Raw genomic sequence first — 26,839 nt, forward strand, 5'->3', positions numbered from 1 at the left:
TATGCTTTTGTTATCTTCTTTTGTTGTTATTGTTACCTTATTTTAGTTATTTCCCCATTCTCCATCCCCTAATATCTTTTACTCAGAAAATTTTCTTATAATCCCTACAGGCAGAATTAATTTTTCCTGTTTCTGTGATTACACAACGTATTTAAGGTGTTTAGCACAATATTCTTTATAGAGAATAGTCTCAAAACATGGCACCTGTCACCATCTCTAGTTATCTATTCAAATCACCAGTATTTGCCCATATCATACTCTATATCTTTGGTATGTCTTCTTGCCATCAATTCCCTCAGAACCACCCAACCCCCCATGAACTTAGATTATAAATTTTTTATTATACTTTAAGTTCTAGGGTACATGTGCACAACGTGCAGGTTTGTTACATAGGTATACATGTTCCGTGTTGCTTTGCTGCTTTTTTTTTTTTTTTTTTGAGACGGAATCTTGCTGTGTCTCCAGGCTGGAGTGCAATGCTACAATCTTGGCTGACTGCAACCCCACTGTCCTAGGTTCAAGCAGTTCTCCTGCCTTAGCCTCCCAAATAGCTGGGACTACAGGTGTGTGTCGTACCACCCCCAGCTAATTGTATTTTTAGTAGAGACAGGATTTCACCATGTTGGCCAGGATGGTCTCGAACTCCTGACCTCATGATCCACCCGCCTCGGCCTCCCAAAGTGCTGGGATTACAGGCGTGAGCCACCGCACTCAGCCAGATTATAAATTTTTTGAGAACAATGACTATTCTCCTCATCTTCTATGTTCAAGGCTTGCATAGTTTAGAAACAAGGAAAGTGAGTACAGTTGCAACCATACAATTGAAAAAAAAATTGTCCATGGTTATAAATTAATTAATCTGTCCTGATTTTATGTCTGTCAAATTACAGGTAGTACTAACCCAGTAAGAGCTTTATTGATAAATAAATGAGAAATTACAGTTTTCTCAAGTGTAAGGTAATCCTTTTTTGGGGCTTGCTTATTTCTTTCTTTTTTTTTTTTTTTTTTTTTGAGTCTCGCTCTTTCACCCACGCCGGACTGCAGTGGCGCGCTGTCGGCTCACTGCAAGCTCCGCCTCCCGGGTTCATGCCATTCTCCAGCCTCAGCCTCTCCGAGTAGCTGGGACTACAGGCGCCCGCCACCACGCCCGGCTAATGTCTTGTATTTTTAGTAGAGACGGGGTTTCACCGTGGTCTCCATCTCCTGACCTCGTGATCCGCCTGCCTCGGCCTCCCAAAGTGCTGGGATTACAAGCGTGAGCCACCGCGCCCGGCCGGGGGCTTGCTTATTTCTATTAAGCTTTCAAGTATTTTTTAAAAGACAACTTGTATTCCTGGCTTTATTTTACAGTTTGGTTTTATCTATTCTACTTGCATACTGAGAGGAAGCTGGTATATAGCAGTCTAAGCTAAATGAAAAATAAGTGTCCAATTCTAATATTCAAAAACTGGTTAGAAGATGTCCATTTTTAGTTTTTTTATTCTAAATAGGAATAATATGCACTATAATGTTTATATTTCTTCCAATTATCTTGTACCACATGCTTATGATTGTCATTGGGCCTCTATACCTATTCCTTTTCATTAAGAGACTATTTTTGTATTAATATTTTACCATTAGATTTTATTGAAACACTATTCAAAGTCCTCAAAATTTCAATTTTATACCTTTTTATTTTTCTGCAAGATGAAGCAATGTCTTTAGAACGTTATTTTAAGCTCATCTTTGGGCTTCCACTGTTTCCTCTACTTGCCCTTATTTTAAACTGTAAAATCCATGAATCTAATGACCACATCTTAGGCTCTTTCGTATTTCAAATGCCTAAGCCAGCATCGAATAAATGTATTTTTTATTTATTTATTTGTTTGTTTATTTATTTATTTATTTATTTATTATTTTGAGGCAGAGTTTCACTCTTGTTGCCTAGGCTGGAGTGCAATGGCACAATTTGGCTCACCGCAACCTCCACCTCCCAGGTTCAAGCGATTCTCCTGCCTCAGGCTTCCAAGTAGCTTGAATTGCAGGCATGCGCCACCACGCCCAGCTAATTTTGTATTTTTAGTACAAATGGGGTTTCTCCATGTTGGTCAGGCTGATCTCTAACTGCCAACCTCAGGTGGTCCGCCCACCTCAGCCTCCCAAAGTGTTGGGATTACAGGCGTGAGCCACCGTGCCCAGCCAAATAAATGTATTTTTTTTTTAAGTATCCCATGGTTTGTTTATCATATAATGTAAAATCAAGAATCCAAATATTTTTCAAAGGGTAGAGAATTTCTGTGAGTAATTTTTTCCTTAGCGTCTTAATATCCAAACTCTACTTGCTCACAAGATTACTTAATCAGCATCATATCAGAGACAGCTTGCTGTGTTTACCATTGTTAGTTGGGCCAGCATATGTCCAAAACAGTTGGAATGAGAAAAACAGCCTTGACTTGAAGCCAAATTAGAGAGGGAGGAGGAGAAGAGTTCTTTAGCTGTTGAACAGGACTACATGTTTTGGACAGTGTAGGGTACTTCCATAGAAAAAAAGAAAAAAAAGGGTGGGGAATTCTTTCAGCCAAAAAAAAAAGGGCGCATTTTGAAATATCTAAATGAACTGAAATAATAAAAGCAAATTGGTGATGTTGCTTTAATTTTATTTATATAAGCCTTTGCAAGTAATGAAATCTTTTTATGTTAACCAAAAAAAGAAAGAAAGAAAAGTATTCCAAGATATTTATAATGTGGATAATTTTTTTTTCAGTTTTACCCTAGCAACTTTAATTGGCTTAGTGGTTTCTAATTCTGGGCAATTTTCTGTTTCTTTATTAAGCAATGTGGGAGCTGTTGAATAACCATCACATTTCACAGGATCAGAATAATATTTCTGATTTTTCTCAAACTGGGTATTGTATTACTGTATAGTAAAAACTTTTTAAGTGAGGAAAATGTGTATTCTTGTTTTCCTAAGTAACATTACAAAAAGTAGATATTTTTGTGCATTCCACCCCCTTAAGAAGCAACTATTGTAGAAAGTGGTGTTTTCATTGAGACAGAAAATGGAAAGTAATATTTTGCTATTTATTATGGAAAGTTAGAGGAGAGGTTTCCAAACACCACAATCAAGGAATAAAACAATTTTGACCACAACTGAATTTTATATATCAGGCAAAGCCTGTCCTAGGGTAGTTTTTAATTAGATAAAGCTTTCTTCAGAGTTCCTGCTTTCAATTCTCTATCATTTCTTACCTGGTAGGTATCCCGCTTGCTTCCTAGTACCTCTCCCTTTCTTTACGTCAGAATCTATTATGTATGGTGGTTATTGATTTACCCAAAGAAGTCAATGAAGGCCAACAGCAGTTGCCTTTTGCATAAGATATACTTTCTGATAAAAACTAAAAAAGTAAATCACACACACATACACACAATTTTTAGGTGGGGAGGGAATAGCTTTGACAGTAGAGAAAGCCTTGGGAATCACTATTTTAGCTCCCTGGTTTTATTTGTTTTATTACATGAGAAACCCAGGATCCATAGATGTGGACTAATCAAGACTAGAACTGGTGACACAGTGTTCTTTCTGCCAAATTCTGTTTCTTTACATTGACAAGGTATTGGGCATTAGCCAGCAATTGAGAGTAGACTGATAGAGATGTTAATTTATTCATTACTTGTTCTTTAAAACAACTGTATCCTATGCTTGTGAGTATCAAGCAAGATGGCAAAGATTTGTTACCAACAAGTTTGGTAAAGCATTTTCAGAGCAGTGTAGTGGGTGTACTAGGTTTGTACTCTAGGACCTGGAGGTGAGAGAGGGCAGAGGAAGGATGTACCATACTGTCAGAATCAAACCTTCCCTCAGGTCCTGAGGTTATCAGGTCAAGTGTGTCACAAGGCCTAGCTTCCTCTTTGCTAAAGATGAGTTTTTCTTAGGTGGTGCCTTAGTCATTTATGCAAATAGACATCTGCAGTGCCAGCCCCACCTGCTCTCCAGACATGCCCAGTAGTTTTTGAACCTTGGCTTTGAGTATGTCCTGCAGCATGCCAAATTTATCTTGAGGGGAATAAGCCCAAGTGAACCGCCTACATGAATCTAACCAAGAGAGGCCTAATGTGGGGGGTTGAATTTCTGTGTTGAACTAAGGAATCGCATGGGATTCTATCGCTATACTTCTCCCTCCTAACTGGGCAAGGCGAGGAAACCTGAATAACCCCTATACAAGACCATTTACCTTAGGATAGAGACAAATTGCACTGTTTGTTATTCTCCCATTTCTTTTGTTTAACCATGATAATACTTACCTTTTTAGCTTCAAGATTTATAAATTCCAAGCAATTCATTTAAAGCATTTTTTAAAAGCTTGAATTTATAATTTTGTATAATGTGTTCTCTAGCTACTGAATGTTCTACTGGTCTGATCTAAGTTATATTATAAATTTTGTGGAAAATAAGCAGAAGCCATTTGATTCAGAATGACTTTGCTAAGCTCTATGATTAGCAATGTATTTCCTATGATTTTGGGTTATATAAATTTAAATTTGCATTAATATCTGGAACAACATTTGGGTAAATATTTTTCCCATAGTTTTTAAACAATGCCTAACTACCAGAACTATTTTGTATGAAGCACGAAATTTCTGTAGTGGTTTGACTACAGATCTATTACTAGGGCGATAGCTAAACTTGTAGTATTATTATTGCAGGTTTGAGGTGTATAAGATGTTTCTTTAAAACCTCAAGGTTTTAAAACATTCAGAATAAACTATATCAACCCACACATTAACAAACATTTAAATGTCAAATAAGCAGGGTAGCCTTTAATTTCTAACCATCCCTTTGCAAAACCTATTCCAATGTTGGTTTCTATAAAATATACTGGGGCCTTGTTAGTTTATACATATAGGATATATATATATGTGTATATATATATATATATGTGTGTATATATATATATATATATATATATGTAAGCTTGGAATTATGTAGCAACTGCTGCTGCACAGATTGGAACAGTCTATCTCTTTCGCTATAATTTATTAAAAGAAATTTCGATTCAACAAGTATTTGTTCTGTTTGTAGCTTATTGAAGGGTATACAATCTCTGTCTCATGCAAAAAGATAATTTAGGAGAACTCTCCTGAATCTTTTAGTATGGAATATTATACAGGATCTTTCATTAGCACCATTCTAAATTAATATTTAGCATATTATTAAATATGCAAGATAAAAAACACTGAAAAATAATATTGTATATGTGACAATGGCAAAGCTAACTATAACCCGTCTAGTGCTCATTATTCTCGTCTGTGAAATGGGGATAATAGTAAAGCTGTGTATTCAAAGAGAAAGTCCATCCAAAAGTCATAGCTAGCACTCAGCATATGTTGCTCATTTTAAAGTGCCGTCATTCTTATTTATATTTTTGTTTTCCAGTTGACTGCGTATTGTGAAGAGCAAGCAACAAAGTCTAAAATTAGTATATCAATCTAGTGAAAATACTTAGAACTTGTTTTACATGGTGTTTTCCTGTCATCATACGCTATTTCCTAATTATGTTTTATTTTAGATGAAATACACTATGATAATTTTTAACCTAATTCATTCAACCATTACAGCAGAGAGGTAGCTTGGAAATTTGATTGTCACAGGGACATCCCACCATGTGAGAATAAAAATTGGGCCGGGCGCAGTGGCTCACACCTGTAATCCCAGAACTTTGGGAGGCCAAGGCGGGTGGATCACCTGAGGTTGGGAGTTCGAGACCAGCCTGACCAACATAGAGAAACCTCATCTCTACTAAAAATACAAAATTAGCTGGGCGTGGTGGCACATACCTGTAATACCAGCTACTCGGGAGGCTGAGGCAGGAGAATAGCTTGAACCTGGGAGGCGAAGGTTGCAATGAGCTGAGATCACGCCATTGCACTCCAGCCTGGGCAATAAGAGTGAAACTCTGTCTCAAAATAAATAAATAAATAAAATAAAATAAAATAAAATAAAATAAAATAAAATAAAATAAAATTTGGCCATAGATTGATTCTCAGGAACAGGAGTTCTCAAACTTTCTCTCAGGGGCAGATAATAAATATTTGAGATTTTGCAGGCTGTACTGTCTCTGTGGCATTCACTTCTGACTTTTTAGTGCAAAAGTAGCTATACACAGTAAGTCAACGAATGAGATTGGCTGTGTTCCAATTAATTTTATTTGTAAACACTGAAATTTGAATTTCATATATTTTTATGTCACAAAATATTTTTCTTTAAAAAATTGTTTTCCCAACCATTAAAAATGTAACAATCATTCTTAGGTTGCAGGCCATAAAAAATTAGGCAGGCTGGATTTGACCCATGAGCCACAGTTTCCTAACTCCTGTTCTGCATAGTTACCTTCATTGTAAATATTTTCAATAATTCTTATACTTTTGATTGTACAAAGAGGTATGGCTTCAAATTACAGACTGATATCTCAGAGCTGTGCTTAAAGTATTGAGAAGCATTCTGTAATGCTGATGGTTTTCTCAATATTGGCTAATTCCATAAACAGATACTATGAGTTCTGCCAGAAATAGAAATTCTAATGACAGTCTAATTAAATAGAAGCCACGGAGAAGAATTATTACATTTTCTTATGCCAAATTATAAATGTCTTCAATTAATGCACAGATATTTATTTATTTATGTATGTATTTATGATTTTCTGACAGCCTCAGGCTCTTCTTTATGGTAGAACCTTCTGTTTCTCTAATTAGTTGTGCCTTAATGGCCAGTAATTGTCTTTTATAATGCACAGGGAACCGAAAAAAAAACAAAACTGAAATAAAAAAAATAGACCATCACAGTCTATCTTTTCAAATCTTTTCTCATGCTGTCGAAAAACAGCTGCCTCTTACTTTTTGTTACTACTTTCTTCACTTTCTTCAATTAAAAAATAATCTCAAAATTTATGAACAATACACCCAAACCTCATTAACACTGTTTACAGTTAATTATGATTTAGTATCTCTCTCTGTCTGATATAACCCAATGGGATTTAGTTAATCAAGTACCAAAGATGACTTCATTACCAGGCAGTCTTTACCTGTGAATCATGTACTATATGCCCTGTGAATCAGTAGATTCACAGATTGGAGAGTAAAGCCATAGTGAATTTAAGAAAAACAAAAACAAAAAAATGCTAATTGCCTAGGCTCAATAGAATTTTGTATAGCTAAAAGAAAAGGGTGAAATATCAAATTTGGAATTCTTAAGTACAGAATTGTTCCTTAAAAAGAGTGCTGAAATACACACGTTAAGAAAGATACTTTAGACTTACCTGAAGATACATAAATGTGTCAAAATATGAATATATTCAATTACACATGTCTCTGTGGAATATATTGACAATTATGAATAAATGTTTTTCTTCACCTTTAAAAAGAAAAATATGTAATATTATCTTAACAAAAACTTTTCAGTCTCATCTGTATCAAGGCATACTCCAGAATGAAATGTGTAGAAATAAAATGAAATGTCTATTTTGTAGAAGTCAAATAGAATCAGAATGGAGTGGTTGCGATCATGGACTCTGGAGCTGGAAGGTGTGTATTCTAATTCCTGTTGTACCTGTTAGTGGGTGTGTGAACTTGGCCAAGCTCCTCTGTGGCCTCCATTTTCCTCATTTGTAAATAAGAATCCCAATCACGTCTGCTCCATAGGTTACTAGATATTGCAAGCTCATAATGTTGTAAAGAACAAATGAATCAATATTTACTTTATAAAGCATTCAGAACGATGTTTGTTATACAGTAAGTGCTGTAATTAGTGTTGATTCCATAATTTAAATTAGAATAAGAGAAACTCGGGAGACTGGCCAAAATTATGCTGTTACTCTTTGTGCTTACCCATGTTTGTAAAACCAAACTTGGAATCAGTACATATAGGGAAGTCACATTTTATTAGAATGCTTAGGACCTCAAAACTCACCTATTTTAAAACACACACATCCAAAGTGCTTCCTGACAAAGGATACTGGGTATGTCTCTTTAGGAGCAAAAGTGGTGCCACCATGTGGCAATAACATAAATATAGCTGCCAATCCATTTAGCTTGGCAAGGCTTGAAATATGAACACATTACATGAATTTTTTAAATGTTTTAACATTCAATTTTTTTCTAAATTGTATGTACAAAGTATAACTTTATTATTTTTAATTCAGCATTTTTTTTTTTTTTTTTTTTTTTTTTTTTTTTTTTTGAGACGGAGTCTCGCTCTGTCGCCGAGGCTGGAGTGCAGTGGCGCAATCTCGGCTCACTGCAAGCTCCGCCTCCCGGGTTCACGCCATTCTCCTGCCTCAGCCTCTCCGAGTAGCTGGGACTACAGGCGCCCGCCACCACGCCCGGCTAATTTTTTTGTATTTTTAGTAGAGACGGGGTTTCACCGTGGTCTCGATCTCCTGACCTCGTGATCCGCCCGCCTCGGCCTCCCAAAGTGCTGGGATTACAAGCGTGAGCCACCGCGCCCGGCAATTCAGCATTTTTAAATTCCCCTAATTTCAATTCTCATAAAACAAGAGTGGCATTTTCTTTGAAAAACAGTAATGTAATTTGCCTGTGATTTGAATTTGGCAAAATAAACAAATAATGCCCTTATAATACTGATTTTCAAACTGAGTTCCATGGAGCCTGGATTCCCTGGGGGAAAGGAATAGCGGAGGAAGTGAGCGGATAGAATGTTGGTTCCTCCTCTCCCTCTTTTCTAAAACATTTCCACTCATGCTGGTTTTATATCTTGGAACTATTCGTAAGATTTTATTTGAAGAAAATAAGAAAATATCCAGTCGTTTAAAGAAATGTTTTTCTTTTCTAAAAGCCATTGCAGTCCTATATTAGGAGTTTCAGTGCGGCTTTAAATTTTTTTTTTTTTTTTTTTTGGTAATAAAGATTTACTCAGAACTAGAAAACAGCTAAATTCTGGAGAAAAGGTAAGATGCATTGGTTGAAACCCTATTCCTGTTCTGCAGGACTGAAAAGATTAGAGCAGAGAAAAAGCAAAGATATGCTCTGAATCGCAGAAGAAAAGAAGGGAGGTATCACACATGGCATTTCAGCTTTGTTTCTCCTACCTTTCCTGCATATTTTCATGTATGTTGTTGTCTTAAACATATTAAGCATTGAGGCTTTCAGAAAATATTCAACTATTTTGTGCTGGCTAAAGGTAATTGTTTCCTGGCGGCAGGGGGCATGAACTGATAAAACCTTTTTTTTTTCCTGTCAAAATAGCACATAGTGATGTGCTTTTTGTAAGCAAGAGTTCCTGATAGAAGAGTGGGAACACATTTTTGAAAAAGTTTATTTGCTGAGTAATTTGCTTAGAAAGAATGTTGTTAGAGAAGGGTATTTGCTAAGAAAAATCATTTATTCAACTAATATTTATTAAACTTACAGTATAAGCTACATAATATACTAGGTTCTGGAGTTATAAGGGAATCCCTTGCCTCAAATATTAGGGTTTCATAATGAGAGGGAAGTTTTGTTAGTCATTTGAAATAGCTGTAGTCAAATTTCAAATTTGACTATTTTGTTATATTCATAAATATGTCATATTCACAAATATGTCATATTCAAATATAACAAATAGCTATTTCAAATGACTAACAAAACTTCCCTCTCATTATGAAACCCTATATTTGAGGCAGAGGATTTCCTTATAACTCCAAGTATTTGTCTGTGACCTAGAAGAAAATATAAGTTGTAGAAAAAAATATGGGAAAGGGGACGGTTTGCACCATCTTCCTCGTAGTTCCTTTAGAAGTGAATTTACTTTAGATCCCAGAGGAAGAGTATTAGATCTGGCCAAATAAGTAACTCTTTTATATTATTACCTATATTTTCTATTTTAAAACGTTAAAATTTCGAATCTTCTCAAGATTTCATTTTTAGGTACTTTTATATCAAATTGAATTTTAATCTCAAATTACAAAATAATATGGATTAAAAACTAATATAGGTTCTTAGCCTCTATTACCTTGGAGTCCCATAAATTGGCTTGATTTTGTTTCCATAGTGCAAGGAGCTGAATAAAGCTTTTACTCAGTTCTTAAATAGTAAAGAACTAGCAAACATTGCAATACTTTAGAACTAAGTGGCCATTACAAATTAGTTAGCAGTTCATGTTTGTGTTATGGTTTGTTATGACTGCTTAATTCAAAAGCATATTTGCAGACAGGGAGTTCGAATTAAGTAAATCAAAATAGTAAAGGCTTTGATTAAGAAGTTAGCTTGCTTTAACTTAAATGTTGATATTTCAAGGCCTACTGATATTTTAGTCATTTGTGGTTATTTTTGTTTCCTGTTCAGACCCCTGGGAAATAAGAGAATAGTAAATCAAAGCCCAGGTTGCTTTTTGCATTTTTTTTTCTTTTCATTTATGCCATGTAGTAGTTCACTTTAAGAAACTAAAGACATGGATAACTTGAACAGAATCACTGTGAGGGAGAATTGTATTTCTGAATTAATCAATTTAAATAATTCTTGTTATAAAATGATTCTTTTCATGTTTGATAATTTAGTAATTCTTTTTATCCCATGATAATGTTATCATAAATAGTGGAAAAGCAGCTAAAAATATCTGCATTACTGAAGTGCAATTTGGGCAGTATTGTTATCAAACTGAGGCTATCTTGCTTGTGTCTCGGGATCCCTAGGGTGTTGCTTCATCAGCCAGAAACCTCTGTGGCAGGTGGTGCCTTCTGCCTGAGTATTGCTAGTGCCCGTTTCTTTCCACCCACTCGGCTCAACAGGCTGCACTCGGCTCGTGCTGCCAGCCCAGATCCCACACCGGCCAAGTACGAGCAAGGCATGGAGCAGTGAGGGGTGTGTGGGTGATTGAGTGCAGGGTCTAGTCACTGCACACAGCCTGGCACACTGGCTGCTGTGATGGGGCAGGCATCTCCAGGCAACAACACAGGTGCCAGCTCCATGTGAGGAGGCTGAGGCTGGAGCACATGTACTGCACGCGGCTTCTGCTATGGGCATCCGTGTCTGGATCAGGGGAACATGGTGGCACCCAGAAGCATGGAGATGCCTGGAACCACTGAACCCCAAAGAGAGTGTCACAGCCCTGGCTCAGGGAGCCCCTGGGCCTGGGCTCCCCAAAGGGCCACAGCTCCTCTCCCCTTCTCATCGCCCACAACATGGCAAGCGGGAGGGCGTGTTTCAGCCCTGTTTGTGTTACAGCTCTTTTAGTCCCACCATTTGATGTGTCCCGAGTTCTTGTTTCATACCCAGGAAGAATGAGGTATGCAGACAGCTGGAGGCTGAGCAAAGCAAAGAGGAGCTTCATTGATTGGCTGAACAGTTCTCAAGAGACCCAAAGTGGGCAGCTCCTTTCTGCAAGCAGGTCATCCTGACGAGTGTCCAGCTCTCAGTGGAGAGGAGACCCACAGTGGTTAGCTCCTTTCTCCAGGCAGGTCATCCCAACACGTGTCCAGCTTTCAGTGGAGAGGAGACCCACAGTGGGTAGCTCCTTCCCACAGTCAGTAGTCCAGACATCTGTGCAGCCCTCAGTGGAGAGGTGACCTAGAACGGGTAGCTTCTATCGGCAAGCAGGTCGTCCCATCCTCTGCCTCAGTCTGGCTGAGTCCAGGGTTGTTATGCGCTTCAGAGGAGAGGAAGTATGTGCTAATTGGTCCATGGACGGCCACGGGTGGGCCTGGATAAAGCACCGTAAGTTCTCACTCTGGTCCACGGAACTGACAGCCTGGCCCCCACGCTTTTGGCTGTCCCTGGCTTGAAAGTGGGGCTTCACCAGGTACCCTACCCTTTCTGCCCAGGAGCTTGTCTGCCTCCTGCCGCCATCAATCATGTTGTTCACGGTTCCCAGGCTGTTGCCGAAGGGCACCTGCAGGCCCCTGTTGAGCTGCCCTCAATCTCCTGCTCATGCTCATTGGTGCCCAAGTCCAAAGGAGGCCAAGACGACAGGCGGCTGGCGTGTCAGTGCTGCCCTGAGCATGCACATACCCAGCCGGGTTGCGACAGTGCCTGGGCTTGGCCTGAACTTTGCTTCAAAATCAGAGCGAGTGTTGGGAGCATGGAGAGGCCAGGCAGCGAGAGCAGGCACTTCCAAGCCTGTGGGGAGCAGAGGACCTACCAGGTCCCCGACTGTGCACAGAGATGCCTGGGTCCCCATAGCTGCAGCTGCACCCAGGAGGGTGGGGCTTCTGCCCCTCAACTCGGAAGCGGGTGGGGCTCCCGCCTGTTCCCAGCTCCTGCGGGCTCCATGGAGTGGGCAGCCCCTGCCCCAACTGCAGCTGGTGTCAGGGCAGCAGCCCTTCTGGACAGGCCAGCCACTGCCATCACATGTTTTCCCATGTTCTATTTTTGGTGATAGCAAATTCAAACTTCTTAATTTACTTTTCCTGAAAAAAATTGCCTTTCAAGACTACACATTTTAATGAAGAGCCTTCAGTAATAAGCATTTCAGCATGTCTCAAAAAAGATTCAACTGTTGGTTATTTTAGCTAAAATGTCAAGGAATTTTGATTAAATAACTTTAAAAGGATTTATCTTTTATATTTACATTTATTAATTTAATTCTTTATCTTTAAAATGGAAGATTTGAAAAAAATCTTAGCTTAGCTTGCAGCTTACCAGTTCTGGTGTAATTATTTTCAATAATGTAACATAGAGTATTCAATCACAAATTAGGCGTTATTATTTAAATAATTCACGATGTGACCTATACTGGGTTATCCCTACTGAAGCAAACAGCATGAATGGGTAAGTTTTATTTTCCTCAGTGTTCACTTACTACATGTTGTCACATGTCAGCACATTGAATTTTAAGAGATACGGTGGAGTCCAGGAAATGCAAAAGGACACCTTGGGTGGAAAAACTTTTCAGATTGTTTTCAAATACTTATGCAATGTTGCCAGAAATGTATTAACTTAGAAATTTAACTAGTAAAACAGCATATATTTGTAATTAAAACAGTCAAAAAGCCCAGTAAGAATTGCTTTAGGATTTTAATTGAGTATGTGTGTATGTGAACATATACATGCAGATGTGCACATGTGTTACTAATTTTATTCCCATGATCTTGTGACTATTATTCATTCATTTATTCATTCATTCATTCATTTATTCCACACATGCACTGAGGCCTTACTATGTTTTCATGTTGTACTAAGCACTGAAAACATAGTCCCTGCCCTCATGAAATTTGGAATAGTGGTAAAGATAGACAAATGAATGTTATGAAAAGAACTGAGAAATTTAATGGGAAAATTAAATAAAACTCAGAAAAACATCTATATTAAATCATGTTTTAGCTAAGATATGAAGGATAGGACTAATCTAGAGAAATGTGTTGGTATTGGGGGAAAGGTTTTAGGAAGAGAGAACACGTATGGAAAATCTCTGAGCCCCTGGAGTGCATAACATGTTTAAGGAACTGAAAAATCAGTGTGGCTTGAGTGAGTGGAGGACAGGTAGTATTGAGGCTGCAAATATACAGAGAAAGCACACTATGGAGAAACAGGCCAGGCATGTTAGAGACAGAGGCTCCACTGATGAGTGTTAGCCAGGAACGTAAGAGAAGTGCTTTAATAAAACAGGCAGCAGTGGTGGAGAGACCTTGATGGCTTCAAAAACTATTTAGGAGTAGGGGCCAGTCGGGCTGACTCATCCCTGTAATCCCAGCATTTTGGGAGGCAGAGATGGGAGGATCACTTGAGATCAGGAGTTCAAAACCAGCCTGGCAAATGTAGTGAAACCCCATCTGCACTAAAAATACAAAAATTAGCCAGGCATGGTGGTGCACACCTGTAGTCCCAGCTACTCGGGAGGCTGACGCAGGAGAATAACTTGAACCCGGCAGGCAGAGGTTGCAGTGAGCCGAGATCGCGCCACTGCACTCCAGCTGTCAGAGTGAGACTTCGTCTCAAAAAAAAAAAAAAAAAAAAATCAGGAGTTGGAAAGATAATGTCTATCAATTAGATAATAAAAGAGAGAGGAGTCACTATCACTTCTCTGTTTCTCTTGTGTCTGCAATGATAAAAAAAAAAAAATAGAGGGATACTGGAGAAAAGAACAGTAAGAGACAGCTAAAGAGAGTCCCAGTAGTACCTGTACATATGAGTTGCACATTTGGTGGAATAGATGTTTAAGCTGGAGATAGAATTGTCAACATAGAGGAAGCAAAGCCCTAGGAATGGAAGGGATCTGCAGAGAGAGAGAAAAAGAGAGAGAGAGAGAGACTCTTTTCCATTAGTTTCCCATTTCATGACATACTTCCAGCAGACATAAACTGTTCCTTCATGCCTTTAGTCTACTTTAAATCATTTGATGTCAATATGTCAGTTAGTGTTCACAAAATAAGGGAAACTTTTTTTAGTCTCATTTACATCTCACAGCTAAATAGGCCAGATTTTGTAAGGGAATAAACTCAGAGGCTGCTAAGGGGTTGAATAACTTGTCTCTCTGACAGTGGCTTCTGCCACACTGCTTGTTTTGTGAAACAACCAAATCTCCTGCCTACCTTTCTGACCTTTCATTCCACCTGTGCCTAGTAGAGTCCAATCACAAGTCATTTGCAGTTTCCTTTTTCTTTTCCTGTTCCTGTGTACATGCTCTTCTGCTCTGAGTTCACGTCTCTGTGTTTTCGGTGGCGTAGGGAGGGTTAGGCAAACATGCTTTCTTTGTGAAGCCTTTTCTGACTCTACCTGAAATAATCAGTGGTTTCTCTTTTTCAAAATTTCTCTGTAACAAATAACATAGGACATTATTTTTCAGCTGGATGCCTGCCTCATGCCTTTCTCCTATTCACAGAACCTGATTACCTTGCCCCACCCTGCCCAACCCCATTTTATATGTACTTTATTGTGAGCTTTGGCAAGCAGGGACCACATTATACTTTTCATTTTTATTTCCATTGTATTTAGCAGAGTAATAGCATATGCTCAAAAAATGTTTGTTGAATTAAGTTGATAAAGAAGGAAGACATGGGCAAGAAACATAGTGTAAAAGGCAGGAAGGAAACTATGTGTTAAGAGACTGTGGTTTAGCCCCCAAAAAACGTAGCAAGAGATAAGTCTAGAGAGGTATGGGTGAAACTCGTCTGTCATAAAATTTGTTGAGGCAAACAGTATTTATGAAACCCAATCCATAATACATAACATGGATAGAAAGAATGAGACTGAAAAAAAGGACTTGTTAAAAAAAATAAAAAAATAAAAAAACCTTAACAGCTGTCCCCTCTCCCCACAACACACACATCCTCCCCATTCATGCCCCCACTTCTGCCTCCACCTCCATCTCTGTCTTCATCCCCACCAGCTTAGCTTGACCTTCGGGAGCTAGAATCCCAAAGATCCCTTTCCCAGAGTGCTCTGCTCCGGACCTAGCAGCTTCAGGGAACTGTGGGTATTTTGTGATGTTGGAGCCAGAGAAACAAGATGGTGAGTGACCTCCACAAACTGAGGGAAAATGTTTGGGCTTTGGCTGGGCTTCTTCCGAGCAGTAGTGTGGCCCTAATTCATTCTCCTCTTTTCCACACAATGACATCGAAGGTGTTTTGGCCTGCTATTCGTAATGACCCCTTCACACATGTTAGCCTGTGGAAAGAAGCTCTACTGAGCAGAGGTGATCAGCTTTCCCCAGCTGGATTTTGGGCCATGTTACCCAAAGAAAACCTCTGTTTTCTGTTTTGTGTCACTCTTCTCAGTAGCTTTGCTCTGTAGGCCAGCCCTGGAGGCCCCTTCTCTGCAGAGGGTTAGAGGCCTGTCCCCAGTCCCTCATCATCATATTTCAGGATGGCTGGAAGCAGTGGTTCCAAGGCCAAATTCATCATCAGTGGGAAATATAAACTGGTGTGGAAGATCACGTCTGGCTTTTTTGGGGACATTTATCAGCCAAAGAACATAACCAATAGTAAAGAAGTGGCGCTAGCATCCTTGAATTCTGGAAAGCTAGGTATTTCTCATTGCAGTCCCAGAGAAAACTCTTTTTAGATTCTTCAAGGCGGGTTAATATTTCAACATGAGATGGTATGATTAGAGCAAAGACTGCAATGTGCTACTCTTGGATCTTCAGCCCTCAAGACCTCTTCATTTTCTTTTGGAGAAGGCTCCCAATGAAAACTGTAGTTAGGTTAGCAGACCAGATGACCAGTAGAATTGCATATGTGCATGCAAAGAGTTTGAGTCACAGTTTAAACCAGATAACTTCCTAATCAGTGTTAAGTATTGCTATAGGAAGTTATTCCTTATTGATTTTGATTTGCTGAAAAAGTACAGAAACAATAGGATAAGGCAGCACATATCATAGAGGAGATAGTAATCTCTAGCACCACCTGCTAAGTTAGCATCGTGCACATCTTGGTATTGATCAGAGTTTTAGAGATGACATGTTATCATCATGATACATGTAAATGTAATTTAATAGAACCAGCCTGCTGTGGCAAAGATTAAAGTCTGCAACAAAGAACAGAAAGATGAAAATGTTAATGAGAGAATAATAAAATGAAAAGGAGTTGATGGAAGATATCTACTCCTGTTGAAATTTTGTATAAGGGGTTTTCTGCAGAATTTGCAGTAAACTATTGTTATGGATCACACATTAAGGAAGCCTTGAGACAGCTATCCCACAATATTTTCTGGACCCTGAACTGCTGATGTTAAATACATATTTGGTTGAACATTGTTAAAGCAGAAAACAGTACAGAAGGCAGCCTCTTCCCATGGAGTTAGCATGCCCAAACTCTCACAGGTTTCCATGTATGAAGGGAGGAACAGAAGAAGCAGAATAGATAATCAGAGTAACATTTGTATATCCCCAAATCCAGAAATTTTATTTCATATGTCCCATTGCCAGTGTTGTGAACAACGATTTCCCAGGTAAAAAGAACTTAAGAATAAAATGGCTCTGGGCAGCATTGTTGATATAACCAAGTTGTGGCCTCTGTAATGATGAATATTAACTGAAGTTGTTAAACATGGTTTCAATTTTTATAGCACCTTTTTCAGTGGAAAACCTAACTAAACAATTGGCATATACCAATTTGTGTTGAGATTTTGTCCATGCCTCTGTGTATGTGTGTGTGTGAAAACCTATTATTTTGAACTCTACTGCTTTGAGAAGGGCCATATGGTTGTATATGCACAAAATTGTGCATTCTTAAAATTTTTTCATACGTAAGGCTTGCAAGTTGTTTACTTAAAACATTAAAATGGATGGCATCTTGCTTAAGGCAGCTGATAAAGTAGCAACCAAATAGTCCAGTTTTTGAACATATGAAAATTCTGTTTGTTATACTATGAATAGCAGCATCTAAAGTGAAGAAGTAAGAAATACTCCATGGTAACTAGATTGTCCTTAGTACTCTGAATGAACTCTTTAACGACCCTTGAATTAAAAAATATTTGTTACAGAAATTGAAAGCTAAACGTGAATGTTCATGTTCATGCTCAAATAAATGTAATTATTATAAACACCTACATGATTTGGGATTTTGGTTTTATTTTGAAATGAGAGCTCTTTCATTTACAAGTTCACTAAAAACTCAAATGTTTCTTAAAAATCACAGGAGCTTATAAACATTAAATAGAAGGAATAACTATTGAACAAATAAGACAGACACTGTTAAGAACGGGCAGGACTTTGTAAGGCGATAATTAAGACTAGTTAATATTTATGTGGAAATGTTCTGACTGGGCAGTTGGAACATAATAATATGAATAATATAATATAATAAATATAGCATACATTTGCATTTATTTGCAACCTCAGACAAGCAAGATGAGTCCAAATAAAGCTAGCTTCATCATAGTCCTTTCTTACATGTGTCACGAGGTCTTGAGATCGGTTTAAAAAATATGTTTTATTTACAACTAATATGAATAATAATACTTGCTGTCATTAGATTCCTTTGAAAATAACATATGCATCACTGGCCACCTGTTCTAAGTAATTTTTGAGGAATCTGCATGTTCCCAGACAAGGAATGTTGTGAACAGAAATGATTCCATTTATCCACAGTTAAAAATGGCAGTTAATTTTTCCTTTTAAGTTGATTTCTAATTATGATAATATGGCAGCTATGGACAATGCCCTTTCTTAAACATACTGGGATGTAAAAGTGACTGTAACTTGTTGAAACTCAGCCCTGGTATTGTGTTACTATTATTTCTCCTGGGGAGGCTTATTAGCCTGTCACAAAAGATGTAAGAAAAATCCAACATTCCTTTTGGAATATGATGAGCCTTTGTCACCCACAATGCAATTAATGTTAAAAATAGAAAGAATGGCTATGATATGATTATGATTAGGCAGAGATGAGCTATTGTCCAAGTAACAGGAACTAATCTAGCAGGCCAAAGATGACCTACACAGAACCATCAGTGTGCTGATTGCCATTTCTCTCTGAGTTTGATGAAATATTCATGCCTTTGCTCTCCTCTCTGCAAGCACTATTGATTTCTTGTATAAACGCTGCTATATTTAGTCTAGACAAATGGAATGTGGATTGCTGCTGAATAAATTGGATGAAAGACTGGGATCTTGCCTGCCACTTTCTCTCAGTCTTGGGCAATTATTTATAATCAAGAACAGTTTTTGTAAGTTGAGGGTGATTTTTCACAATTTAGTGATTAGTCTCTGAACAAAGGCAAGCAGTTAGACACAATCATTTCTGTTGGGATAGCAGGTTAAGAAGTCAAATTACCCTTTGAGGTTTACAATAACTGTTTTAGAGACTTGTAGGACTTTTCTTATCTTTTTAAAAAAACTTTTTTAGAGGTTTGATGTTTGTAGTTCATGGATAACAAGAATGCCAGCAAGAAGAGACTCCAAGGTCTCTTGAATTTTTACATTTTGTCTTTATAGGGTTAAGTTCTGACCTTTGTTTTTTGAGATTTCCATGTAAAAGCTGAAAGCTATAGCTTGGCCTTTTTAATGTAAAAATGAAATATATCATTAACTGCCATTGCTTTTGGTTGGAATTATGCCAACTCTTTTAGTTAATATTCAAAATCTCATGTTACTCCAGAGCCTTGACTAAAAGTTCTACGTTGGGTGCTGCAATTGCCGGGCGTGGTGGCGGGCGCCTGTAGTCCCAGCTACTCGGAGAGGCTGAGGCAGGAGAATGGCGTGAACCCGGGAGGCGGAGCTTGCAGTGAGCCGAGATCGCGCCACTGCACTCCAGCCTGGGCGACAGAGCGAGACTCTGTCTCAAAAAAAAAAAAAAGAGATCTTACAGGCCATCATTCTAATGTGCATCAGAACTTGTCATGATTAATTTCTTTCCTTTCACAAATATCATCTTTGAGAAGTCAATGTCCCCCAAACTATAGTTCATTTATAAATTATTTTCCCATTTTCATTAAAGTGACATGTAAAGTACCATCAATGCAAACTTCTGGTCAATCCATGGCAAAATAACCAATGTTAGCAACCCAACATTGATATCAGTCTGCATGCACAGGCACGTGCACATGGACATTCAACTCAGATCACTAGCAAGGACATTTAAGTATATGAAGCTTTAACGTCTGTAGACAGGATTTCTGTTAGCCTTTTTTTACTCACTGAAAATAACTCTTAAATTCACATGGAAAATTAACTTTGTAGTTCCCAAACTGGAATCTGCAAATCTAAGTTAGTTACTTATAGTAATAGAGCATTAGATGCAATTTGGAAAAATACAGAAAAGTAAAGGGAGAATCATTCATATTTCCGTCTAAAATACAGCCATCTTCTGTTCTCTACATCACTAGTCATTGCTATCAGAATTTAAAAACTAATATGATTTAAAAACCGTGGTAGAATGTGTGCTCGATAAGGGCTGGAATTTTTGTCTTTTTTTAAAATACCAAACCCTAACATCTAGAATGAAGCCTGGGACTTTAAGGGGCTTGATAAATCTATTTTGACTACATTACTTATATGTATGTATTTTAAATGGTTATCATAGTGTAAATATCACTTTTTTCACTTAATGTAACAACTTTTTTAATATTCTCGTAAACATTATTTTTAATCAATGCATAGCTTTTCTACCAAATGGATGTGACATATTTTGCTGAGACATTTCCTTGAGTTGGTGATTTCAATAACAATAATAGAACTCCAGTAAATAATATGACGTTGAACTGTTTTTTTCCCTATTCAGTATTATCTCCTGGAGATATAATCCTAGAGTTGACAAACCTGAATCAAATGGTAGAAATATGTAACACTTCTTGATACATATTACCAAATTGGTTTTGCGTAAGTTTTGTACCAATTGACAGCTCCACTTGCCATAAATAATTGTCTCTTTGGTCATACCCTTATCCTATACAATGGGGCACTGTACATACATATGTATACACATGGGTCATATATATGATAATAATTAATGATGCTCTATTTTGGTTCATAATTTTCAGTTCTTTACTAGTGAAGGTGATTTTCAGTTGTTGTATTTTTTTATTTGTTTTGATCTAGATGTTTTAGTGTTTTTATTTTCTAATGTTTAGTAGAAATTGTCATTTTATATTTGTTTCTAATATTTTTGTTTTGTTAGCTACTTACTACTGATGGTTTATTTTAATATATAAGAAATTTCCATTTTATATAATAAAAAAAGCAAAAACAAACATCTGTTAAGGGATGTGCTAGATGCTATTAGTACTTACTGTTATTATCTCCAAGTTACAGATGAGGGAACAGAGGCCTAGGGAAATTAATAACATCTTCAATGTTAAACACATGAAAGAATCAAATAAGCATTTAGATTATAGAGCAGAATTTGAAAACTGGTACATGTAAAGATTGAAGCATTTTGTTTGGTTCCTGGAGTATTTAAAGCTTTTGAAGAGCCTGGTGCTGTGACTCATGCCTATAATCTCAGAACTTGAGAGCTCAGGCAGGAGGATCACTTGAGGTCAGGAATTCAAGACCAGCCTTGGCAACATAGCAAGATAACACCCCAGCTCCCACTGCCCTGATCCCAGCTATGAAAAAAAAAAGAAAAGAAAAAAAGAAAAATTTAGCTGGTCATGGTGATATGCACCTAAAGTCCCAGATACTTGGGAGGCTGAGGCAGAAGGATCCCTTGAGCCAGGAAGTTCCACTGCAGCCTGGGTGAAAAAGTGAGCCCTCCACCCACCTAAAAAATCTTTCAGTTTAATTTTCAGTTAACAATTATTTCTGTCTACACTGGATCTGTATTTTCTTTCCCATCCCCAACTCCCACCAATAATTGGTTTTATCTGAGTAGTGACTGACCTCTTTTGAAAAGCCATGCAATCCAGTTTGCCACAGTTTCCCCTCCAAAATTCCTGTGGTCTTTAGCTTAATCTTTTACACTGAACTACACAATTTTCCCGATTCTTGTGGGTAAGGGTCATACTCAAAATATTTAACAACCAGTTTGGCATGGATGCTGGTCATTCAGAATGTCAGAATGGACACCAACAATAAATAAATGGTACACCTGGATATTTACCCTGTCTGTGAGTTTTCCTGCTTAAACTATACCTTAAGAAAGCAGCATTCTTTTTTTTTTTTTTTCCTTTGGAGACAGTCTCGCTCTGTCACCCAGGCTGGAGTGCAGTGGCAAGATGTCGGCTCACTGCAAGCTCTGCCTCCCGGGTTCATGCCATTCTCCTGCCTTAGCTGGGACTACAGGTACCTGCCACCACACCTGGCTAATTGTTTGTATTTTTAGTAGAGAAGGGGTTTCACCATGTTGGCCAGGATGGTCTCGATCTCCTGACCTCGTGATCCTCCCGCCTTGGCCTCCCAAAGTGCTGTGATTACAGGCGTGAGCCACCATGCCGGGCCCCGAAAGCAGCATTCTTATATACTAAGAGTTTTTGCTAAGAGTTTTATATCTATTATCTAATTTAATTTGTATAAATTTAAATATTATCATCTATAGTTATTCTCAGATCATCAAATCTTTTTTACTCCAGTGGTTTGATTAAATACTTGTTTTAAGTTTCCTCATACTTTTTCCACCTTGTTTATTTTAGGAATGAGGTAGCTGAGATACAGATTATTACCAATTAAACATCAGGACTTAGAAACTTGGCTACTTTCACTCCTTGATGTTTGGATCTGGCAGCATTGCTGTGGTTAATCACCATTTTCCACATTTTAGCATGCAGTTGTCTATTCTGTCTTTGGTACATCCAATAGTGCTGCAGAAACATTATATTACAACCTTTACTTTGTAAAGTTGAAGATATCTTCTGACGCTGATTACAAAGAAAGATGTTCTTAAGTGTACAAATTTAGTCATGGTGGAAGTTCTCTCTTAGGGCATCTTTTCCTCAACATAATTCCATTTTTTTTTTTTGTCCTCGTTGACTTGATTTTTGTTAGTGGTTCAGTAGAATAAGTTTTATGAATGACTGATACCAGTAAACAATTGAAGTCACCTGTTTGTAAAAGGAAATTATGGAAGATTCATGGCAGAGTGCAAATTGCTGGATGAAAATTAGCCTATGGCCCATTTATCAAAACTAATGTACAAATGACTTTATATCATCATTGTAAAGAAATGGCTAGAGTCATTGGCATAAAATTTGTTGTACAGGGTATAATGTCTTATACTTTTTCTTTGTTTCTAAATCAATGTGCTAATTTCCAATCCTCTATTACTCTCCCGCACCCCGTTTCCCTTTTTTTCTGGTTCTTTAGTGGATGTGAAGTCAGAAGTTCCTGTGGGCCTGGAGCCCATCTCACCTTTAGACCTAAGGACAGACCTCAGGATGATGATGCCCGTGGTGGACCCTGTTGTCCGTGAGAAGCAGTTGCAGCAGGAATTACTTCTTATCCAGCAGCAGCAACAAATCCAGAAGCAGCTCCTGATAGCAGAGTTTCAGAAACAGCATGAAAACTTGACACGGCAGCACCAGGCTCAGCTTCAGGAGCATATCAAGGTAGCAAATGCTTCTTTGTCTGTGACCTTACTCAGGAGTCTGCACTGTGGTGGGCATGAACAGTGCCCATGGGAACACTTTGCGGGTAGATTCACTGTGATTAAGACATGGATATATGGCTTGAAGGGAATTGTGATTTTACTAGTGAAAACTTTGGGTAAGTACCTGTTAAAAACCTGTTTTGCTTCTCAGAGGGACCTTCTTTACCTTTTAGCACATAGAATCAATAGTAGGGAATAGTAACTGCCTATCCTAATTTTAGATTCTCTCCTATGTGATTTTGTTCATTTGCCCCTTCTGCTCTCCACCAAGAAGAAGCACGAGCCTGGAAGACCCATTTTATATTTCATTTCTGAAAAGTCTACATGTACTATTTGTGAGAAAGGATAAATTAGTCACCTTATATGAAGAGAGCTGTTTTTAAAAAACAAACATGGTCTATAAGTAGATGTTCTGAGTATGTCCTAATCTTCCTTATAGAAAAAATCTCATAATGTACATATTCAAAATAATAATATAATAAAAAGCTTAAGGGAGTTATAAATGGAGAAACTGGTGCAAATATTTTTATAGACTGTAGATAAGAATTTATTGAAAGTATTTGGGAGTAGTTGACAATTTGAGACTGAAGTTGTTTAAATTATTCTAGCACAAATATATCCATATTCCAGAATTTTTAATAATAACTTATTTTATTATCAAATAATATTAGATGTGTCTTTTTTAATTTTGTATCTTCAGAGATAAATATTACTTTAGCTTTATTTGTGAAACATCTTGCAACTTGACAAAGACAATTGAAACAAGGCTATTTAATTTGAATTTATTATGACAGAGAAAAGCAGCAAAGATTTATAATAAAAATTTTATTTTTATGTCTAACTTTCAAAGATGACAAACACTTGCTAATTTATGAATGTAATAAATTATGTTATCTCATACTTTATTATTTTGTATTATAGGAACTTTATTACTTGCATATCAAGTACAAGCACATTGATAGAGGGTTGATATAGATAATTAATGTTAATAGTATATAATTTTACCACATTAATATGACAGTTTCTAAGGAAGTAAAAATGCTGTCTTCTTCTCTATATTACTTGGTTTACAAGATGTTTCTTAATCCTAAAAGAACTTTATTATCTTATATTCCTAAAAAGGGTCTTTGACAAGTGATATAAAATATATTTTTTTCTTTTAGTAGTGAACTTTCCAAAAAGAACTCTTGTATATTATTGATGTACAAAATACCTTAAAGTGAGAGTATTTTCTTTTGTCCCAAGTGGAATCAGTGCTCACGGCTACATTTTGAAGTATGGGTAGCCTTTCTTTAGTTTTTAGACTTATTTTTGAATGAATACTGAAGCATTATTTAAATTTAACCTTTGAAACAATAATAGAAACATTGATATCTAGATCTGTTTCCTTCCAGCATGTTAAGATGGCAAAGAGAAATGAGTAAAATGTACATTTTTCACCATACTTTAAGATGTAAGGAACTGTGTAGTTCATTTTGCTGCTCTATGTGAGTCATGTTTCCCTAAATACAGGGCAATACTGATACGTTACTGCTTTAGATACTTCTTTTCATTTCTGTTGCTGCCTTTGATAGCTATAAAATCAATATAAATTGTTTAGAAAGAAATTTATTGCTTAATTTTACTCAAAAGGTAATAGTAGCAAGTAGATAATTAATTGTTCGTTTGGCACAAGCAAAACAATAGTGTCGGTTTATTGACATCTGGAAAATATTGGAAAAGTGGCTCCTGTGAGAAAAAAGAATTATGAGATAGCTAAAAGGAAAATTTAGCTTTTCAAATGATTTTCCAAAATAATAATTTGTTTTCTTAGAAACCAAAGACATAATTAATATTACTTTTTCAGATTAGGAAGTTTTTTGATTTTTAGAATTTTTATTTTGTTTTGTCTTGTATTTTTTATGGATAAAGCTAGAAGTTGATGCTTTTCATTAAGATTTTATTTTTATGGGAAAGATGCATTACATGATGCTTTATTTATATTAGCTTTTTGAATCTTTAGCTTCTGTAATAATCAAAATTTGTTGAGTTGGATGCTGTTATCCCATGTTTCCACCTAGTAAACTGAGGTAGAGAGAAATAATGTTACCTTTCCAAGACTACATAGCCAATAAATTGTTGCTCCAAGATTTATAGTCTTGCCCTGTCTGCCTCTAAAGCTCTTAAGTTGCCCTGCCTCTCTCATGGGCCAGAACATCTAGCAATAGAGGGCTAAAGTTTCATTTCTTTCTATTGTTTTAAACCTCATTCATGCAATCTTTGATAATGAATAGTAGCTATGGTAATTAAATTGTGTGCTTTTCTAGATTCCTATGAAAGATTAAAGTTCAAATACATTGGGGCTTTGGGTGAAGCACCAAATTAATTTGACCAACCCAAGTATCTGTATAGAATTTAACAGTAAGGCACAATTTAAGCATTCCTCCTGCTACCATGGAATATTATTTCATTACAATGGAATAATAACACCCATTAAGGGAGTGTATTGAAGCCAAAACGCCAAAGATTTTAATATGAGGAGTAACCAGAAATGCTTCTAACTATGTCCTTCTGGGAGTAATAAGGCTATTATGGTTGATATACAGAGTTAGCTTTCTGTTGCTCCAGAGCGACTCTGATGCCATTCCATATAATAGCTTTTTATTTTTGTTCTATTACTTTTTGGTGTAAAATCAAGAGTTTTAGGCACCTAATGTAAAAAACAAAATTTACTAACTTCATTAGTATTGAAAGTTACAAACACATGTTGAGTATCCTTTATCTGAAATGCCCGGGACCAGAAATATATCAGATTTTGGATTTTTTTTTCTAGATTTTGGAATATTTACATATCTGTACATAATGAGAGTCTTGGAGATGGGACTCGAGTCAAAATATAAAATTCATTTATATTTCATATACACCTTATACACATAGCCTGAAGGTAATTTTATACAATATTTCCAATAGTTTTGTGCTTCAAACAAAGTTTAGGTACATTGAACCATCACAAAGGAAAAGTGTCATTGTCTCAGCCACCCATGTGGACAATCTGTGGTTGTTTGGCATCATTATTGTTGCTGAGTCTGAATGTGAGGAACATGCCATTGGCATGTCTTGCCCACACACATGCCATTTTGTTACCTTTTGTGGGTGTGCTTATGTGGGGGAATCTGGGTGTGTGTGGAAAAAATATATTGCAGCTGAAAGGGGCCGGAAGGGTCTTTTTTCCCTTGGTGAAGCTGACTAAACTTTGTGTTGTGTGCCTGCATTTTGACTGGAACTCATCACATGAGGTCAGGTATGGAATTTTCCACTTGTGGCATCATGTCAGTGCTCAAACTATTTCAGATGCTGGAACATTTAGGATTTTGGATTTTCAGATTAGGGATGCCCAACCTGTAATAATAATAATTAAAATCGGTAGGGTTCAAACTTAAAAACTAAATTTTATGTACATTATGGATATGCGGCTGAAGAGAGATTATTCTCTCTCTTACATATGAGGAACTGTGGCTCCGAGTAGTTTAGTAACTTGTCCAGATTTCATATCTACTAATGTCAGAACCTAAGTAGAACTCAAGGTCTTTAGTTACTCCTCAGTGAGCACATTTACTATATAGTTCATAGATACATATTTCTCAGTCTGAATGGAAATGGACATCTCAAGATGGCTATTAAAAAAGAATGCTTCAGGCTGGGCAAGGTGGCTCACACCCATAATCCTAGCAGTTAGGGAGGCCAAGGTCAGAGGATCACTTGAGGCCAGGAGTTTGAGACTATCTTGGAGAACATGGCAAGACTTTGTCTCCACTGAAAATGATAATTAAAAAAAATTAGCCAGGAGTGGTGGTATATGCCTGTAATCCTAGCCACTTAGGAAGCTAAGGTGGGAGTATCGCTTGAGCCCAGGAGATTGAGGCTGCAGTAAGCTA

At 37.2% G+C, this 26,839-nt stretch overlaps 1 protein-coding gene across 17 annotated transcripts in view; it reads left to right on the forward strand.

The window, feature by feature from the left end:
• Positions 1-26,839, forward strand: part of HDAC9 (histone deacetylase 9) — a 906,822-nt gene that overhangs the window by 478,171 nt on the left and 401,812 nt on the right. For all 17 annotated transcript variants that reach the window (XM_030822195.1, XM_030822201.1, XM_030822188.1 and 14 more), the window contains one exon: positions 22,643-22,884. In XM_030822195.1, the coding sequence (XP_030678055.1) occupies positions 22,643-22,884 (242 nt within the window). The remainder of the gene's footprint in view (positions 1-22,642; positions 22,885-26,839) is intronic.

The sequence above is a fragment of the Nomascus leucogenys genome, chromosome 11, assembly GCF_006542625.1.
Source record: "Nomascus leucogenys isolate Asia chromosome 11, Asia_NLE_v1, whole genome shotgun sequence".
NCBI lineage: Eukaryota > Metazoa > Chordata > Mammalia > Primates > Hylobatidae > Nomascus > Nomascus leucogenys.